At 41.4% G+C, this 20,323-nt stretch overlaps 1 protein-coding gene across 1 annotated transcript in view; it reads right to left on the bottom strand.

The window, feature by feature from the left end:
- LOC306757747 (integrin alpha-5-like) overlaps positions 1-20,323 on the bottom strand; it is a gene marked incomplete at its 3' end in the record, with an annotated part of 91,720 nt that overhangs the window by 16,659 nt on the left and 54,738 nt on the right. The window contains exons 18-23 of the mRNA XM_079242873.1: positions 17,974-18,111; positions 9,477-9,544; positions 4,826-4,976; positions 4,327-4,419; positions 4,003-4,082; positions 1,162-1,242 (exon numbers count right to left, since the gene is read on the bottom strand). Of these exons, the coding sequence (XP_079098999.1) occupies positions 1,162-1,242; positions 4,003-4,082; positions 4,327-4,419; positions 4,826-4,976; positions 9,477-9,544; positions 17,974-18,111 (611 nt within the window). The remainder of the gene's footprint in view (positions 1-1,161; positions 1,243-4,002; positions 4,083-4,326; positions 4,420-4,825; positions 4,977-9,476; positions 9,545-17,973; positions 18,112-20,323) is intronic.

Raw genomic sequence — 20,323 nt, 5'->3', positions numbered from 1 at the left:
AGAAGAGAAGAGAAGAGAACAGAAGAGAAGAGAAGAGAAGAGAGAGAAGAGAAAAGAAGAGAAGAGAAGAGAAGAGAACAGAAGAGAAGAGAAAAGAATAGAAGAGAAGAGAAGAGAAGAGAAGAGAAGAGAAAAGAAGAGAAGAGAAGAGAAGAGAAGAGAAGAGAAGAGAACAGAAGAGAAGAGAAAAGAAGAGAACAGAAGAGAAAAGAAGAGAAGAGAAGAGAAAAGAAGAGAAGAGAACAGAAGAGAAGAGAAGAGAAGAGAAGAGAAGAGAAAAGAAGAGAAGAGAACAGAAGAGAACAGAAGAGAAGAGAAGAGAAGAGAAGAGAGAGAAGAGAAAAGAATAGAAGAGAAGAGAAGAGAAGAGAAGAGAAGAGAAAAGAAGAGAAGAGAAGAGAAGAGAAGAGAACAGAAGAGAAGAGAAAAGAAGAGAAGAGAAGAGAAGAGAAGAGAAGAGAAGAGAACAGAAGAGAAGAGAAGAGAAGAGAAGAGAAAAGAAGAGAAGAGAAGAGAACAGAAGAGAAGAGAAGAGAAGAGAAAAGAAGAGAAGAGAACAGAAGAGAAGAGAACAGAACAGAAGAGAAGAGAAGAGAAGAGAAGAGAAGAGAAGAGAAGAGAAGAGAGAGAAGAGAAAAGAATAGAAGAGAAGAGAGAGAAGAGAAGAGAAAAGAAGAGAAGAGAAGAGAACAGAAGAGAAGAGAAGAGAAGAGAGAGAAGAGAAAAGAATAGAAGAGAAGAGAAGAGAAGAGAAGAGAAGAGAAGAGAGAGAAGAGAAAAGAATAGAAGAGAAGAGAAGAGAAGAGAAAAGAAGAGAAGAGAAGAGAAGAGAAGAGAACAGAAGAGAAGAGAAGAGAAGAGAAGAGAAGAGAGAGAAGAGAAAAGAATAGAAGAGAAGAGAAGAGAGAGAAGAGAAAAGAATAGAAGAGAAGAGAAGAGAAAAGAAGAGAAGAGAAGAGAAGAGAGAGAAGAGAAGAGAAAAGAAGAGAAGAGAAGAGAAGAGAGAGAAGAGAAGAGAAGAGAAAAGAAGAGAAGAGAAGAGAAGAGAGAGAAGAGAAGAGAAGAGAAAAGAAGAGAAGAGAAGAGAAGAGAGAGAAGAGAAGAGAAGAGAAGAGAAGAGAAGAGAAGAGAAGAGAGAGAAGAGAAGAGAAGAAGCTTCACCCCTGCAGAATGACATCAGCCACGGCAGCAACCTGCAGCTCAAACAGCATCGCTTCGCTGTCCGAGTTGTTTTTATTCTTACTGTAAGACACAAATACAGAAGATGAAAACAACATTTATTCATCCAGGAATTAAAAATGAATGAGAAAATTAGAAATTCTCACAGCACAGTAACGACCATACTAAAGCAAACATATTATGAAAAAAGTTTATTCTGATGCCTAAGTTTTGACTTAAAGCAAATATCTGTAAAAATGAGAAAAATGCAAGCCGTTTGAAAAATAAAGTATAATTAGATGAATGAGTGGGAACTGAGGAATATTTCATGTCAAACCAAATCTGATGAAATAGTTTTTTGTTGTTTTTGGTGTTCTTAAAAATCTTTCATATTTTTCCAGTGAAATCTTTTCCCTCAATGTTTATTAATCGCTATAATAATATGTTGATGGTTAATACCATTACAGAACAGGTTGTTCTTTGATAGAACACACACTAATGCACTGTGATGTGCATTATACCACCATGCTGTGTCAAACAGCACACCGGTACACTAGGTAGAGACAGTCCTACATTTTTACCCTTGATACAATGCTATTCGTATGTTACTTTATGTTTTTCGATACTGATAGATGTTTTTCAGCCCTCCGAGGTCAATCATGATTGTATTATGTGCATTATTTCCACTCTTTACAATCATATTAATACATTGACATTTCATGTCCACTAAACCAAAGTGCCTGACTTGTCTTAGCAGCACCTGTCCCTCTCAACATGTACCCTACAACTATTCAGATCAATAACCACATTTACATGGAGACTTTTAGTCCATTCATTTTAAAATCATCCCAATTTAAGATTTCAGGCCAGCTGTTTCCATGGGAACTAATCTCTTCCGATCTGGTGTGTTCATGCGCTAACATTTAAGCAGAACAGTCTTGTCTCACACATGCAGGAAAATGTTTACATCATGGCATTTATCACAGGTGAAGAGGTCTACAAACAGATCAACATAGTTGTAGTGGTTGCAAACAGAAACTGCTCTGCAAACAAAGAAGAGGAAAACAAACTTTCTGGCGCTGTTAGTTCGCCGCCATCTTCCCAAGTGAGGAAATGCCACCTGTGCATTTACGTCTTATCAGAGCATTTAAGAAGGCAACCTGACAACTTTAGGTGTTTTCCAGGACCACTTTGAGAAAAATAAGGTCTTTACATGGATCATTTTGATATCATTAGGCCAGGCAAGTTTAATTGTTTAGCACCTTTCATGTAGAAGACAATTCAAAGTGCTTTACATGAAACATTAAAAGCATTACAGAAAAAAGCATCAAAGAAAATACAAAGAACAAAGTTATAATAAAATCATAAATTATATTAAAATAATTAAAAGCAGATTTAAGTAAAAGTTACTGTGCAGATGTCGTGCATAGGCGCATGAGAAAAGAAATGTTTTTAACCTGGATTTAAAAGTTTCTGCATTTGGTGAAAGTTTCATCTCCACTGGCAGATTATTCCACTTGTTCGCAGCGTAACAGCTAAACGCTGCTTCTCCATGTTTAGTCTGGACTCTGGTCTGGACATGTTGACCACAGTCTTTGGATTGAAGAGCTCTGTTAGGTTTATATTCTCTGAACATATCACAGACGTATTCTGTATTCTGGTCCTAAACCATTCTGGGATTTATAAACAATCAGCAGGTTTTGAAAATCTATCCTGTGACTGGCTGGAAACCAGTGTAAAGGTTTTAAAACTGGTGTGATGTGTTCAGACATCTTACTTCTAGTTAAAGCTCAATAGAGCTTTCAAACAGATTGCAATTGGAATATTTGGCTCCATGTGAATGTAGGCTACTTAGTAATGACTGATAATCAGACTTTAATGAGGTTTGCAGTCTTTTATGGCAGCCAGTCCGCTCCCCACTAATGCCAAGACTGGAGGATCTGCTACCAGCAAGAAGAAAACCAAAACGAAGAGGCACATCTAAACGAAACAAGTTGGAGCTCAATCTCACGGTTCTAAAGTAACAAAGTTGAAAAGTTTTCCTTGCTCAATTCAAACAACATAAACTTGCACTTCTAGCTAGCACAAGTAGCAGCGGTGTTGCCAACCTAGAGACTTTTTGATTCAGTGAGTTTTCAGAACCTTCTAGCAACTTTTTTCTCCCCAAAAAGTAAACTAGCGCCATACCCAGTGAATTTTCTGGCTTTATTGTAAATTTTTGGAGACTGATGTGAAAGCAGATATATTTTATTTAATTTCAATAAAACCGATTGTTGCACATGGAGGACAGAAGTTGGTCTGTCATAAACACATTTAGGGTCTCAATTCGTTAATTTTTCATCTCCAACGACATTATTCCTCTCCATGGCATTGTCTGTCACAAGTATATCTACCAGTTTAATCGTGCAAATTTGTTGATTTAGTGACTTTTAGGACAGCCAATACTACTTTGTAGAGGAGTTGGCAACACTGCATAGTGAGCCAACTGATGGGCAGAGATAATGATAGTTGTCTCTGCCCATCAGTTGGCAAGATAGTTCTTGCATGGTTGTAAGAACTATCTTTAGAAAGTACTTTAAAAAAAAAGAAAGAGAAAGTTATGCCTTGCATTAAGTTGCAGGTACAGGGGGGATAACTTTAGAGTTTCAGTCGGGAACAGAGACACTAGAAGGGTTCTCTTGGGATTTTTCTGTGGAAATCCAACTGTCCCGTAAAGGTTAGCAAGTTACCTTAGCCACAGGAATAATCAGTAGAGAAACAGGATTAGAAGTATCCCTGCCTGTTTAGTTTCCACACATGATCACAACCCACCCAACAGTCTGAGGTCTCTGAAAATGGACTTACCTTCGTATTTGGAGCTCAAACTGAATGGTATTGTGAATATCCCTCAGTCTCGGCACAGTGAACCGAAGGCCAGCCCATAACTACATACACAAGATTCAGTTTTTGTCTTAGTTTCAGTTTTTACTGAAGAGAAGCAGAAAATGATCGACTTTTCATGAAACTGGTGCACAGTATACTATGGATGAAGGCTGAGTTTATATTTTTACACAATCGGGTAAAACATGTTTCACTTGCTTGTGGATCCATTGTGAGTTGACCTGATAATACTAAGATGCTAAAAGTGAGGTAAGCTAAGAAAAGCTTGAGGGTTTTTCCGGTTCTTACACTGGTACCAGACTTCATGGGGTTTCCCAGATCACACACAAGATAGCGGGTCTGGTTTTCTGCCTTGTAGCTGCACACCAGCTGAGTCAAACTCTGGAAAGATCACAAAAGATTTCAAACAGCGGTTTACTTTTGGTTTAGGCCTGGACAACCAGGCTTAGCTATCGTTTATAACAGTGTGTGTTCTACCAACAGCTGGTCACTTTTTCTTTGCATATTTTCTGTGGTGTGTTAGTGGGAATGTACACAGTGTTTTCTACATCTGTTAATGTAGATCTGAAATAAAGGTTAGAAAGTCAAACAAAAGAAAAGAAACAATGGCCATATGTTATGAAAGCAGTACTTGCTGGAGAATAACAATACTGACAATCATTTAGAGATAAAATGCAGGGAAAAATATTCTATTCTCTGTCAGCCTGTTGGGAAATGTGATTTATGATCTCAAACAGAAAACTGTTCTGACTAAATGTGTCAACACACCGTCTAACATCTGCCTCACCGCATTGTTACGTGCTATCCCACTGTAGTCAGCCTCTGGGGGCAGGGCCACATACAGCTCAGCCTCGTACGCCCCTCCCTCTCCCTCATTCCTGGCATTAAAGGTTAGGATGAAGGGGTTTTCATCACCCAGGTAGGCCTCTGATCTGTCACTGTGAAAAAACAAACAAATAATATCATTATGAGTTCACTGAGGCTTGTTTTAACCTCTTGTTTGAAAGATACATACATATAGAGTTGCAGATCTGTTTCATCCATCACATGCAACAGTTTTATCTGAGTGTCTGTCCGACAGATGGACTCACATTTAGGGTTAGGGGTAGGGTCTGGGCAATAACACTTCTGTTGTGGCTTTTTATTGTGTTGTGTTGTGACACCTTCAGGTCACTGTGCCAAACTACCTGACCAACCTGACATGGAGCCCCATGTAGGGGTCGGGGTTCACCAAAAAGACCACAGACCAAGAGAAAGAAGAAAATCTGGCTTCATTGATTGGTCAGACCCAAAAACAGGTCATTCACTGAAAGTACAGAGTGAAGGAACAATACATTTCTAGTCTTCATGGTTTGGTTTTCACAGAATCTGTCTCGTATGAGAAATTTTAACACTCCAAAATGTGGAATAAATTTCCAGAGACCTGCATGTCTACAGAAACTCTCAGCTGTTAAAGAAAAAAAACTGTTTGAAACTTTTCCATTTGCTGCCACATTTTATCAAAGCAATTTGAAATATTTTTTGCATTTTATGTTATTGTAGCGTATTCTGTTTTAAAACATGTGAACTTCAGTCAGCAGTCTCGGAGCCAAACGTCATGGGAAGCACACAGAAGAGGCAAACAACTGGACATATAGTTGTCAACCTTTGTTTTCCATACTCAAAGAAGCAACCCGACTGATTAAAACTTATATACCCAAGCTTAACTGGACCATACCATTCCCCCAGGTTCCCAAAACAGCTATATACACAGAAAACACAGATTTCCTGTTTGGAAATGTGATTTATGACCTCAACAAACAGAAAACTGTGATATAACAATACTTTTATTTCCTTTTTAGTTTGTTTGAATTGTTCCTTTTAATGCTTTCTTTGCACCCTGCTGTAATGCGTTCATGTTTTAGGTAAAGGACAATAAATGAGCAATACAACTAAACATGTCTTTCTTGTGAGTAGCAGGAGAAGCAGCATGTAATACATAATACATTGTGATTTAACACATTCGCTAAAATGATCATTAGATTAATTTATCATTTCTGTGTTCAGATAAATAGACCAAGAAATTATTGCCTTTCTAACAGATTGCATCCAATCAAATGACTATAAATCAAGCTAGCAAGTTAGTGTAAACTTACAAAGTGTGAACTTAGAAATGGCAAGCCTGCACTGGAAAATCCATTTTATTTGGTTTTTGAGTTTTGAGTCAGTGACCCATTGGAAGGCAGGATAACCAGCAGATGATTTTAGGAAGATTGGGGCAAGTTAAGCAAATGCAGAGGACGCACCATGGATGGCATAACGCCAGCTCTTCAGATGCTGGAAATGGACATGAAACGCAGATGTTACACAGACCTACATTTCCTTTGTGGAGAAAATATAAAAGGCAATCATGGAGCTAACAAAAGCATAACTAAAGCCAGAAGATTCAGCTAATAACGGCAGAGTGCTGGGATGTGAATCTTATACATCCCAGTGTTTGTGGAACATCAGCTAGCAGGAGAAAAACTGCTGTGGCTTGCAGCACACTGGTGAAGGAGAATTGTCTTCCAGTGAAGTGCTGAATCATTTGGGTTTGGTCTGGAGGCAGCCATAAATGAAGCTCTTTCAGTTTTCATGGAGAACTTTGGGCACTGACAGCATTTCTGCAGCAGCAGACGGGGTTTCGATTTTGCACCAACTAAAGCATCAATTTCACATTCAGTGCATGAACATTAAACTATCAAGAAAGTTTTACTTTAAAAGAACAGAAATGGTTCAGATGGCTGTTTGTTATTCCCTACAGCTGGGTTATCAATACTACTGTGTTTTAAATCTGTGGTTATTGAGAGTGTCCAAAATATATGTAAGGGATAATGTTAGGTGTTATGATCAGAAATGAATGGGCAAATGGAGGGCATTATCCCACTTATACCATGGTCACTCACAAAGGAAACTATATAAGATAAATCACTAATGTTGTTTTTACTGTTAAAAATGTTTTGCACAAGAATCGGCTGAGCAGACTATTCATTGTGTCCTGTTGTGCCATTTCCAAGGTAACGCCTGTTGGCAGCACCTTGTCCGGAAGCAGATACTATTGCAATAAATCACCAATGATGGTGAAATATGACAGTGTGGCAGGATGTATGTGACTGTGTGGTCCAGGGAGCTCAGTGTGCATGGATGGTGCACTGTCAGGGGATTGAGCCTGAAAGATCGACTGCTGAACACTTTTTAATGGATTCCTATAAATATATAGGGATTTTCTGAAAATGCACATTTCTTTACAATATGAAGGAAATCGGGAGCACGTGCAATGGCTGGTTTCTAGAAAAGCATAAGAAAAATCTAAATGCGAACAGCACAGACCTTTTTAATACTTGAAGATAGCTGTGAAATTGGCGATTCCACAGGAGCATTAATGCAGAGAAACATACACGCCGCTGCAGGGTGATGGTGGAGCCGCTCTGTCCCTCTTTGAGAAATCTGGACCTTCATTGCAAATTAACTGATTAAATATTATTTGATACAGTTGAATCAATATGATAGATATTTATCTTCAGTGACTGATTTCAACTTACAATCTCGGTAGGACATCAACATAATACAGTACTGAGATGGGGAGGGATCGGGAGACTTTTTTTTTTTTCCTTTCTCCCTTTTCTACTCTGGATGTTATTTAACCGACTGTCTAAATTAACCTCCAAAAATAAAATAACTTGAAAAAAACTGGCAGATAAGCTCCCTGAGATGCCACCTTATTGTTGTGGAGGGGTTTGTGTGTCCTTAAGATCCAAACAGCTATGCTGTTGGGGGCTTTATGCCCCTGGTAGGATCACCTGTGGCAAACAGGTATCTAGGTAAGGGACCAGACAAAGTGCAGCTCAAAGACCTCTATGATGACAACAACCATGGGCGGAAATGTTCCCTTGTCCGGATGTGGGTCACCCGGGCCCCCCTCTGAAGCCAGGCCTGGAGGTGGGGTACGAGAGCGAGCATCTGGTGGCCGGGCCTTTGACTGTGGAGCCCGGTCGGGCTCAGCCCGAAAAGGTTACAAGGACCCTACTTCACGTGGGCTCATCTGTGGGAGGAGCCGTAGGGGTCGGGTGCAGTGTGAGCAACAGTAAGATATGGGGACCCTGGCGGTCTGATCCCCGGCTGCAGAAGCTGGCTCTAGGGACGTGGAACGTCACCTCTCTGGTGGGGAAGGAGCCTGAGCTTGTGCGCGAGGTTGAGCGGTTCCGGCTAGATATAGTTGGACTCACCTCGACGCATGGCTTGGGCTCTGGAACCAGAACCCTCGAAAGGGGCTGGACCTTCTTCCACTCTGGAGTTGCTCATGGTGAGAGGCGCCGAGCAGGTGTGGGCATTCTCATCAGCCCCCAGCTTGGTGCCTGCACGTTGGGATTTACCCCGGTGGATGAAAGGGTAGTTTCCCTCCGCCTCCGGGTGGGGGGACGGGTCCTGACTGTTGTCTGTGCTTATGCACCGAACAGCAGTTCAGAGTACCCACCCTTTCTGGAGTCCTTGGAGGGAGTGCTGGAGGGTGCTCCTTCTGGGGACTCCATTGTTCTGCTGGGGGACTTCAATGCTCACGTGGGCAATGACAGTGAGACCTGGAGGGGAGTGATTGGGAGGCATGGTCCCCCCCCTCTGAACCCAAATGGTGTTTTGTTATTGGACTTCTGTGCTCGTCATGGATTGTCCATAACGAACACCATGTTCCAGCATAAGAGTGTCCATATGTACACCTGGCATCAGGATTCCCTGGGCCGCAGTTCGATGATCGACTTTGTAGTCGTATCGTCGGACCTGCGGCCACATGCCTTGGACACTCGGGTGAAGAGGGGGGCGGAGCTTCAACTGATCACCACCTGGTGGTGAGTTGGCTCAGATGGTGGGGGAGGAAGCCGGTCAGATCTGGCAGACCCAAACGTGTTGTGAGGGTCTGCTAGGAATGTCTGGCTGAGTCCCCCGTCAGAGCGAGCTTCAACTCCCACCTCCAGCAGAGCTTCAACCATGTCCCGAGTGAGGCGGGGGACATTGAGTCCGAATGGGCTGTGTTCCGTGCCTCTATTGCTGAGGCGGCCAGCCGGAGCTGTGGCTGTAAGGTCGTTGGTGCCTGTCATGGCGGTAATCCCAGGACTCGTTGGTGGACACCAGCAGTGAGGGATGCCGTCAAGCTGAAGAAGGAGTCCTATCGGGCCTTCTTGGCCTGTGGGACTCTGGAGGCAGCTGATGGGTACCGGCGGGCTAAGCGGCATGCGGCTTCAGCTGTCGCCAAGGCCAAAACTTGTCGTGGGAGTTCAGCAAGGCCATGTAGAATGACTTCTGGACAGCTTAGAAGCGATTGGGGTCCACCATCCAGTGACTCGGGGGGGAGAAGCAGTACTCTAACAACGCTGGGCTGCCTAGCGGGGGTATTTTAGTAAGCAGTGAAAACAATGATTTCCTCTCACCCATGTACAAGCAGCTTAAGGTCAGGTACGCAGATGTTGTCTTCTCCACAGTCCAGCAGAATCTGGGCCTGATGAGCCAAAAGAGAAAAAAGGGCAGAGTTAATGCAAGTGGAAGGGGCGTGACAGATGGAGGTAGGTAAAAAGGTGTGGAGAGGGAAAATCTCTGTAGAAGGTGGATGTTTACAGAAGCCTGAATGCTAGATTGTTGATTTAATGAAAGGATAATAGTGGATATATTCTCCACATATCTATGGTATGTGCAAAGAAACCAACATTTACCACAACCAGATGCCAGGCAGTTGTAAGAAAGTAGTGTCCTTTCATGTTTGTTGGATAAAAAGAAATATATGCTTAACATGTGGAGAAGGGAAAATGGATTTAGAGGGCAAACATGATGAAGGTTAAGGGCAGTACAGGGGTGGTGAACTACCATCAAAACAACTATATTTTGGTGGAAAACTTTCATAAAAAAGAAAGAAAAACTTAAAAAACAATAGGATTTGGTGACTCTTTCATCTTCTGAGACAGAAGAAAACTGCAGTCTCACATAAATGTGATTTGTCAGCATTGCCTTTTCATTGTACTTTATTCCCTCTTTTCTCTTCTGTCAGGTCTTTCTGTTCTCTAATGTTGCTCCATGTCATTGTTGTCATGACCTCGTCTCCTAGACATATGGGAAACATAAGACTGAAAAAATGCTACAGAGAGTGAAGGGTAATGGTTAACGCTGTGTCACTGGAGATTCCTTCTTCAAATAACTGGTTTTACACTCATTCAGCCAGCTATCTGTCACTTAACACCAAACAAACACAACATGTGCATATGTGCTCTGCAGCAGTATTTTCAGTTCAAAAGAAGAAGTTTATCCTCTCTGTCCTCAAGATTTCCATCTTTTCTACATTTTTAACTTTTTTTTTTTTATAGCTTCCTCTGCTGATTTAAAGCAGGCCTCTGTTTGGCCAGGCCAACCCTTTGAATTGAACTCGTGAACCTCGGACAAGATCACATCTTTGGCCGTCCATCTTTAACTTTGTCCAGTGTGTCAGTGTGTCATCCAACACATCCATCATCATGACTTGCTCTGTCATTTCTTTTTCAGGTGCTGTTTCAGGCACAGGTTATCTGCTGAATGGTGAACCCATCTGTGGTATGGGTTTCTTCATGTTGAACAGAGAAATCAGCGGCTTATGGTCTGTATAAATAGTGAAAACATGACCATACAAGTACTTGTGAAATTTCTTGAGGTCAAACATTTTAGCCTTCTTTGTCAAGCTGTGAATACCGTTTTTCAGCTGGGGAGAGCACGCTTGACATGAACCCCAACAGTCTCTCACCGCCATTGTCCATCCCGTGTGACAGTACAGCTCCCACGCCATACGGAGGTATGGCGTGGCAGCACAGCACTCTCGGCCTGCAGCGTAGTAATTAACACATCAGCTGAGCTCAGCAGTGCTTTGGATTTTTGAAATGCTTCCTGTTGTTTCTTTTGCCACGACCATTTCACATTTTGTCTCAACAGTTCATGTAGAGGGGCCAACGGGATTGCTAAGTTGGGAAGGAATTAGTTGTAATAGTTTAACAAACCCAGGTATGCTTTCAGTTCAGCGACATTTGTGGGAGCAGGAGCCTGGCGTTGACTTCCTTCTCCAATGGATGGAGCCCTTGTGCATCCACTCTGTGGACCAAGAACTTCACTTCTTTCTGTATCAAGGTGCACTTGCTTCTTTGAACCTGCAGACCGGCCTCCTCCAACCTGCTGAGCACTTCAGCTAAGTTCTTCAGATGGTTGGCCTCATCTGTCCCACTTACCAAGGTGTTATCTAAATACACAGCCACTAAGGGTATGCCTTTTAAAAGACTTTCCATTGTCCTGACGTTGATGCTACTCCAAAAAGTAGTCTGTTGTATGTGAAGAGCCCCCTGTGTGAGTTGACTGTCACATACTTTTGATTCCTCATCCAGGAGTATTTGTTGGTAAGTGTGACTAATATCTACTTTGGAGAACTGTTTTTCTCCTGAGAGCACAATGAACAGGTCTTCAACTCTTGGTGTTGGATACTGTTCCAGGGAAGCCACTGTATTTACAGTAAGTTTGTAATCTCCACACAGTCCTACAGCCCCTTTAGGTTTCAGAATGGTGCTGCCCAGTCACCATGTTTTACTGGCAAAATAATGTTTTCTCTTTACAGTCTGTCAATTTCTTCATCCACCGTTAATCGTATGGCAAAATAAACAGACCTTGGGCAGAAGAGTGTGGGGTGGCCTCCTGTTTGACACAGATGGTTGCTTTGGTGCCTTTCATGTGCCTGTTTTGTCTTGGTTTTTTTTATTTCTCTCCAGTCCAGACATATGTCCTCCAGCCAACCTCGCCTTAATAAGCTGGGTCCATCTCCCTGGACCACAATCAGGGGTAGTCTCTTTGTTTGCTGTTGGGGTTAGGGTGGTGACTATCAGCTGAACAACATCTCCTAAATAAGTTTCCAATTAAATTTTTTTCCAATTTGCTGGGCCTCAGATTAGAAAGATTATGAAACTGTATATATATATATATATATATATATATATATATATATATATATATATATATATATATATATATATATATATATATATATATACATATTATACATATATATATATACATATATTTACATATATATATATATATATATATATATATATATATATATATATATATATATATATATATATATATATATATATATACACGACTCACAAAAAGTTCGGGATATTTGGCTTTCAGGTGAAATTTATGGAAAATGCAATATGTTCATGCTACAGTGATATAATATCATAAAAGTAAGACATTTAAGTAGAAGGATGCACTACTGATTTCCTCATCTCAAAAAATTCATTCAACACAAAAGGTAACAACAATGGTAGTTACACCACAACAAAAAATTTGAACGTCTCAATATCTGGTCATGTGCCCTTGAGCATCAATTACAGCTTGACAACGACGTCTCATGCTGTTCACAAGGCAACTTATTGCCTGCTGAGGCATGGCATCCCACTCTTCTTGAAGGGCAGCCCTCAGGTCATTGAGGTTCTGGGGTGCAGGGTCTCGAGCCTCTACACGACGGCTCAGCTGATCCCACAGGTTTTCAATGGGATTCAGGTCTGGAGAGAGTGCAGACCATTCCATTTGAGGTACACCAGTCTCCAACAGCCGTTCCCTGATGATGCGGCCTCGATGAGCTGGAGCATTGTCGTCCATGAAGATGAAATTAGGCCTGTGCTGTTCATGTAGGGGCACAATCACTGGATTAATGATGTTACTCAGGTAGTATGGGCTTGTCACTGTACCATTCACAAAGTGTAGGGCAGTTCTGTACCGAGTGGACACCCCTGCCCACACTGTAACACCGCCACCACCAAAAGCTGGCCTGGTGACAACAGTGGCTGATGCATAGCGCTCTCCCTGACGTCTCCAACATCGTTGCCGGCCATCATTTCTGCTCAGTGTGAATCGACTTTCATCAGAGAACAGCACTGAGGCCCACTGGTTCCTCGTCCAGCGTAAATGCTCCCTGGCCCATGCAAGACGATGATGCCTGTGCCTGGTGGTGTGGTCAGGTACCCGTGCAGGTCGTCTAGCACGCAGACCACGCTGATGGAAACGGTTTGGAATGGTCTGACGTGACACTTGGGTGCCTCTCACCTCTCTTAAACGTGCCTGGAGTTGAGTGGCATTCATCATCCGGTTTCTCAGGGCAGTGTTCACAATGTAGCGGTCATCAGCACGGGATGTGGCCAAAGGACGTCCACTTCTAGGCCTTTCTGTGACTCTTCCAGTCTCTCCATATCTCTGTTGCAACCTGCTGATGACACTCTGTGACACTCCAAGCTCAGTGGCCACTTCTGTCTGAGAACGTCCTGTTTGAAGCATGGCAATGGCAAGGGACTGTTGTTCCATTGTTAGGTGTCGTCTTGGTCTCATGATGTCAAAATGTGAACAGCATGATGAGGACAACTGTTTAAACACCAGCTCTAATTGAACCAGGACATTTATTGGTCAATTCAAGGATCACACACCTGCCGGGATTTTTGCCGTTAAGCTCCTTGTTAGAGAACAGCAACTTGTGCAAAATTTATTGAAACATTTAACAGTTGGACATGTGCATTTAAAAGCTTAGAGAAGATCACATTAAGTTCACCTGTACAGGTTTGAATGCATTTTAGGCTTGTTGTGAAATTTCACCCAAAAGCTGAATATCCCTAACTTTTTGTGAATAGTGTATATATATATATATATATATATATATATATATATATATATATATATATATATATATATATATATATATATATATATATATATATATATATATATATATATGTATATACATACACATACATATATACATATATACGTACATATATACATATAGACATAGATATATATATATATATATATATATATATATATATATATATATATATATATATATATATATATGAAATAAAACCACTTGTGAGCTTCACATGGAGTCCAAACTATGGCTGTTTTAGTTTTTATTGAGTCTTATGCAAGTATACTGCAGAAATACACTGCAACAATGGACACAGTATGAACACCAGACGAGGCAGAGGACGATCGTTAAGTATTTACCCACAATGCAATACAACACCAAATGCAGAAAGTAATTTTTTGTCCACTTCCTTTATTCGGTCTGCTAGAAACAGCATTTGTTGGTGAACCGAGTCCGGCTCTTTGGTCCAAATCAGAATTTGTTTCACATTCCTTAAAACCTGGATGTGGAGTTTTAAGGGAACTGTTCAGAAAGGTATGTAATGCGTCTTTAAGCAAAAGATGTTTCCCAGCTCTCCAATGAAATTAAGCAACACTAAATGAAAATCCAGTTCTCATGTGCCATAAGATCACACCCCAGCATGTAGATGCATTCACGTTAAAAAGATTTTGGGGTGGAAATAAAAAATTAGTTTGGAACATACGATACATGCTCACATAACTGAATCACATGCTAACTTCAACTTGAATCAGTGACATAAATGTGCATGTTTTCAGGATCTGCTTCTTGCTGGGTGGACCAGTCCACTAACACAATACAGAAACCACCACCAGATGTGAGAGCTGAGCACCGCTCCACCCAAACAGAGCTGTCAGTCCTCCATCTGTGTTTTTTCGAGCATGACTCACCAGTTCTCCACAAAACCTCCAGTTTTTCATGTGTAAAACACTCACAATAAATACCAACAGAAACCTGAGTGCATCGGTGTGAACATTTAGCCTGTAACCACGCAGTTTAGTACTGTAGAAGGATTTTGCCTTGATATTTTTTGAAATGGCAACCTTCATTTTTTGTCATTAAATACATTTTCTATAATAAAAACAATAGAAGATGTCCTGCAGCACAGCGTTGTTAACTGTGTATATAACAGGCATTTGAACAAGGTTTTAGATTGTTTGGAAACGTATAACAAAAACATTCATCATGTTGTCTTGTGTGCTCTCATCTGGTAATGGTAACCATATGTTTAGTTCCTTAAATGCAATGGTGCGGTCCACAATTTAGCTGTGGTTGTGTAATATGTAGACACTTTACAACTTTCTACACAGACACACATTCTCTGAGTTTTAAACTAGAAAGGAAACCTGAATATAAGCGGAATAAGAAAAATGTGAGCTTAAAAAGATGGGATGGAAACTAACTTAATAAGTGACGATCGTGACTTCCTGTCCAAAGAGGCTGTAAGATAGTTCTGTGGTCCAGGCTAAAACCATCTGCAAAAGAAACATCTTTAATTACTCGGAGTAAAACTGAAGTCTGAAATGACATCCTTTACAAAAATCAAACAAAACAAAAAAAAAATCAAAACTAAGGTGGAATTAGTGACCATTAGCACGAAACAATCTACTAAGTCTTTAGAAGTGGTGTCATATTTTCAGTCAATGAGGATTATCTAGCACGTCTTATTTCTAGAGTCCTTGGACGGAGGGTTGGAGAGCACTTCCACTGGATACTCCCTCTTTCTTGCTGGGAGACTTCTGTACTAACATGGGGAATGGAGGTGAGACCTGTAGGGGCATGAACCTGAGTTGTGTCTTATTAAAGCACTGTGGTTGTCAGGTCCATGTTCAAAGGAACACATGCAACAGCACACTCTCGGCAGCAGTTCGATGATCAGTTTTGTAAGTTGGTATTTCAGCTACAGGTGAGGAGAAGGGTGGTGCTTCATCTGATCACCATGTAGTGGTGAGTCGGCTCAGATGGTGGCGGAGGATGCCAGTCAGAACTGGCAGCTTCAAATGTGTTGTAAGGGTCTGCTGGGGCTGTCTGGCAGAGCCTCCTGTCAGGAAGAGATTTAATGCTCACCTCTGCCCGATGTGTGGTCTGTTTTGCTGTCCATTTTTCTTTCTGTGATCTAATAAGTCAGAGATGGGCAGCTGGCGGACTGTGGGCCGCATCCAGCCCGTGTCCTCACTCAGTAAGGCTTCAAGTCAGTTCACAGTATGGGAAGTATACGTCTATAATTAGATGTAAGCAGGTCATATGCCTTATTCCACTTGTAATTATACTGCCCATTGCCAGAGGATGCTCCTCTCCAAACACAAGAGGTCAGTACTAAGTAGTTTACAGTACAGTTGTTGGGCTAACTCCCAACACAATGTTACCAAATTGCCCTCACAGTGCATTTGCTAACATTTTTTTCTTGCCTCACCTCTTCAACAACGCTCCACTTTTAGGGAGAGAAACAAGTTTAAAAAATAGGAAACTAGACCTATAAAACCGTGTCCTCCAGGCAAATATGAAAAGTTCACCGGGGCTGCAAGAGCTGACCTTAAAGGAGAAATACATAAAAAAAGCCCTTTTTCTAAAGTTGTGATTACACAGCAGTCCTCTCTCAAGGCATCTTATCCCATTCCCTTGTGCTTGCTAAATCTAAGAAGTCACTGTCAGATGTTGAAATAGTGAGGTGATGTGCAGTGGAGATGGATAAAGCTTTTGGAGATGACAACATGGTTAAGAAGTTTGAACCTGTCTCCCTTTCCTGTCGTACAATTATGCGAAGAATTTTGACATAAAAAATCCTGAAAACATGGAGGGACACATGTTCACATAACAGTGATCATGGCAATGTGCATGCCTACACAAAGTTCAGTGGTAGGGCAGGAATACTCTGAGACACGGGGGAACGGCAGCCACCTATGAGCACAGACACCAGCCCTCCCACTCTGAAGTCAGCCTGGCCATAGGCAGCAGGGGGAGGCCTCGGACACAGCCCCCCACAGTCAGTGGGCACACGCTCCAGTGGGATGCGACCATAAAATACCGACCCGGCACCGGCCGCACAGGCAGACAGGATGCCAGCCCCCAGGGTCCAAGAGCTCAAAAGCAACCCCCCACCTGACCCCTACAGGCAGAGGGCCCACACAATGATCCCCAGAGAACCACCCTGCCAGAGGCCAGGCCACATCCAAGTGCACCAGCTGTACACACATGCACACACACACGCACACACACGCTTGCAGGCACACACACTCAAGCACAAAAACCTAACTCCCCACTGCACACAAACCTTGCTGCTCCCCACAACACCAACTCAAAACCTTGCCCACCATGTACACCCCCTCACACGCACACAATCATAGGTTGGGACTGTCCCAGTCTGTCCATTTATTCCCAGCAACATGCTGGGACATCTTGGTGGACATCTAAAACATTAGCTCAAGTCAAAATTAGCACAATATGCGTATTGTTGTCAATGTCTTGTAGCAACCACAATTTTTACAAGTAAAACAAAAAGCATTTACAACTTTTATTGCCCCCTGTGCTTTAATTTAACCACAACCAGAAGGTAACTGAAAAGGTCCCTAACTAGCAAAAATAAATGACTAACTTTAAACAAATCAACAACTGCAAGCTCTTAATTGACTAATTTCCCCCCAACATGAGGTTTGCAAGCCATTTTTCTTGACATACTTTTGTAAAATCATCAGTTCAGGAGAAAACAAACATCTACAAAAACAAAAACAGCCCTACTTGAAATAAACCAAACTTAAATTGGATCAGATTTCCCTGTTTTGAGCAAAACATCTGCAAATGAAGGTAAGAAAAATTGGCCTGGCTAGAATTCCTAAAACTAGCAAATGAATTGTAAAGAGGCATTATGTAACTTTCCAACCTTAAACCTCTGCATTTTGGACAGTTTGATGGCCGACTGACATCTATTATGTTAATCTCTGGAGTTGTCCAGCAGTGTCCTGAGGCTGAGAAACAGATTCATGCAACTGTTTAATCTGGGACACCTTATGACATAGCAGCTAAGTTTTGCTGAATGCACTGCATCACATGCAGGCAAGAGGCTAGAAACAAACTTACCATTTTGAAGCTGGACAGCTGATTTAGCAAAGACACCCAAGAAGACATTATTAGAGTAAGACAGGAATAGAAAGACCGGAAAAAAATAGCATCAGGAACAAAATGAACCTGTTTTAATATGATGTACACACCTTCTGCTCTATAAGCTGTTCTGTCTGGTAATCCAGAATGGGACTGAGGCCATGTTGGTCTGGCAGAGCCTGAGGATCTAAACTGAAGTTTAGGCTGATGTAAATTGGAGAGAGTTTATCCCGAAATTCCTTCTCAGCCTGTAACACAAACAAAGGAAACAACATGAGCAAAATGAAAGTAAGTTGATAAATGAGAAAGAAAATAAATGAGTTATAGGACAGTGGATGAAACTCTTGAGTGTGAAGAGTTTTTCTATGATGAGACATTGTTAAAGTCCACCAGAGATGGAGACTGATGGCTTGTAACAATCTTTGCTGTGTGTCTGTACATGGGCCTGTGTGCACCAAATATTTGGTGTGAGTTGTGTCGAGTGATAATGCAAATGCAACAACGTCCCTTCCAAAGTTTAGCTTGCTAGTAATATGTGTTAAACCTCAAAGTGGTTGTCATCAGATGCCCTTCCAGATGCAACCTTTTGCCTTTACCAGGACTTGGGACCGGTCCTCAGAGTACAATCTTATCAACTTGAACCGCCGACTGTAAAGTCACAAGACAAGCAGCTCTACCACCTGAGCCAGTGCTCCATCCTGGTGAACCTCTAAGTATTAGAGCTAAATATCTTTGTTTGTTTTGTATTGCTCGACAATGTTATCTCAGGACACTTTACAGACACATCACTTCGAGCCATTTCCTAATAAATCGCAGAGTTAAGGAAAACCAAAAGATTGCATCAAATCATCAAACTCAAATATACAGTGGGCCAGAATTTAAAATTGGACAAACTCGTGGGCAAACATTTGATATTTACTGAAAAAATCTTTTAGATATGTACCTCATTGATTTGTGGCAAAATCACATGTGCATTCAGTTACTGTGTTTAAGCCGAGTTTGTCATTTGAAAATGCTTGTTTTTGTCTCTGAGCTCATGAAATCACACACATTCCTTCATTGAAAGGCCAAGGTTATTTTGCCATCTCTGTTACTGTAGCTTGACGACTGTCTACAGAGGACAGAGTCATGTCGCACCAAACCACTATCGGTGTTATTGTGATTTGTAATATTGGCAGTACATCTGCTGTATAATTCCGACAGGGCGTTCGAGTAGTCATTTGGTATTGCCTTGTGGGTCAAATATATTTACACTGTGTGACAAAATTGACCTGCGGGTCAGTATGTCATGATGTATAACATGAAAAATGTTGATCCAAGTATGGAACCGTGAGAAACTCCATGACTTTCTTTTGTGAGGAAGACTCATCATTAACATTAACTAATGGAAATCAGATAAATCTGACTGGAACCAGTCTAATGCTGTCCCTTTAATCCCAATAACATGTTCCAGCCTCTGTAGCAGAATGTTTTGATCAATGGCGTCGAATGCAGCGCTGAGATCTAGCAGGATCAGTCCAGAGAGGAATCTTTTATCTGAGGCCATGAGAAGACCATTAGTAACTTTCACCAGTGCTGTCATTGCACTATGATGAGCTCTAAAGTCCTAACTGGAAACTCTTCAAACAGTTTTTGCTCAAATGGGAACATAGTTGAATTGAAACTGTTTTCTCAAGGGCCCTGTGATGGACTGGCGACCTGCCCATGGTGTACCCCGTCTCTCGTCAAATGGTTGCTGAGATACACTCCAGCTTACCTGGGACCCTTAATTAAAAATAAGCAGTTCAGAAAATGAATGAATGAATGTTTTCTCAAGAATTTTAGACATAAAGGTCAGGTTGGATATTGGTCTATATTTGTAATTAACTTTTGGATCAAGAGTAATTTTTTCAAGTAGAGGTTTGATTACTAAGGTCTTAAAGTATTGTGGTACATATCCTGTTAACAGAGGTATATTGATCAGATCCAGTACAAATGTATTAACTCAGGAAAATACTTCCTAGAACAGTCTGGTTGGGATGGGGTCTAAAATCCAAGAAACTATTTTGTTTAAGAAGAAACTCATAAGGTCATCACAGCTGAGAGATGGAGGAATACATGGCTCAACAGCAGTATGACTCTTAGTCAGCCTGGTTACAATGTTGAAGAGAAACCTGGGATAGTTCTCATTCTCCTCTATCAATGATGAATAGGAAGCTGTTCTAGCCTTACGCAGGGCTTTCTTAAAAATAAATTAAAGTATTTTGGTTTTATTCTTTACCAATGTAATACTCCATCTTGACTTTCTGCAGAATAAAATTTCCAGATTATTGGGGACTGAGACAATGAGCGTGTTAGCAAATATTACGGAGTATCTGGAGCTGCTCTGCGTGGGAAAGTGCATGTGCTAGTGAGAGACTGTCTGATGAGGCTTATGTACTTTCCCAATCTGCTATTGTGTGTACAGCACTGATATGAGTA

This window comes from Telmatherina bonti, assembly GCF_933228915.1.
Source record: "Telmatherina bonti genome assembly, chromosome: 6".
NCBI classification, from domain to species: Eukaryota; Metazoa; Chordata; class Actinopteri; order Atheriniformes; family Telmatherinidae; genus Telmatherina; species Telmatherina bonti.
This window is presented reverse-complemented; position numbering and strand designations above follow the sequence as displayed.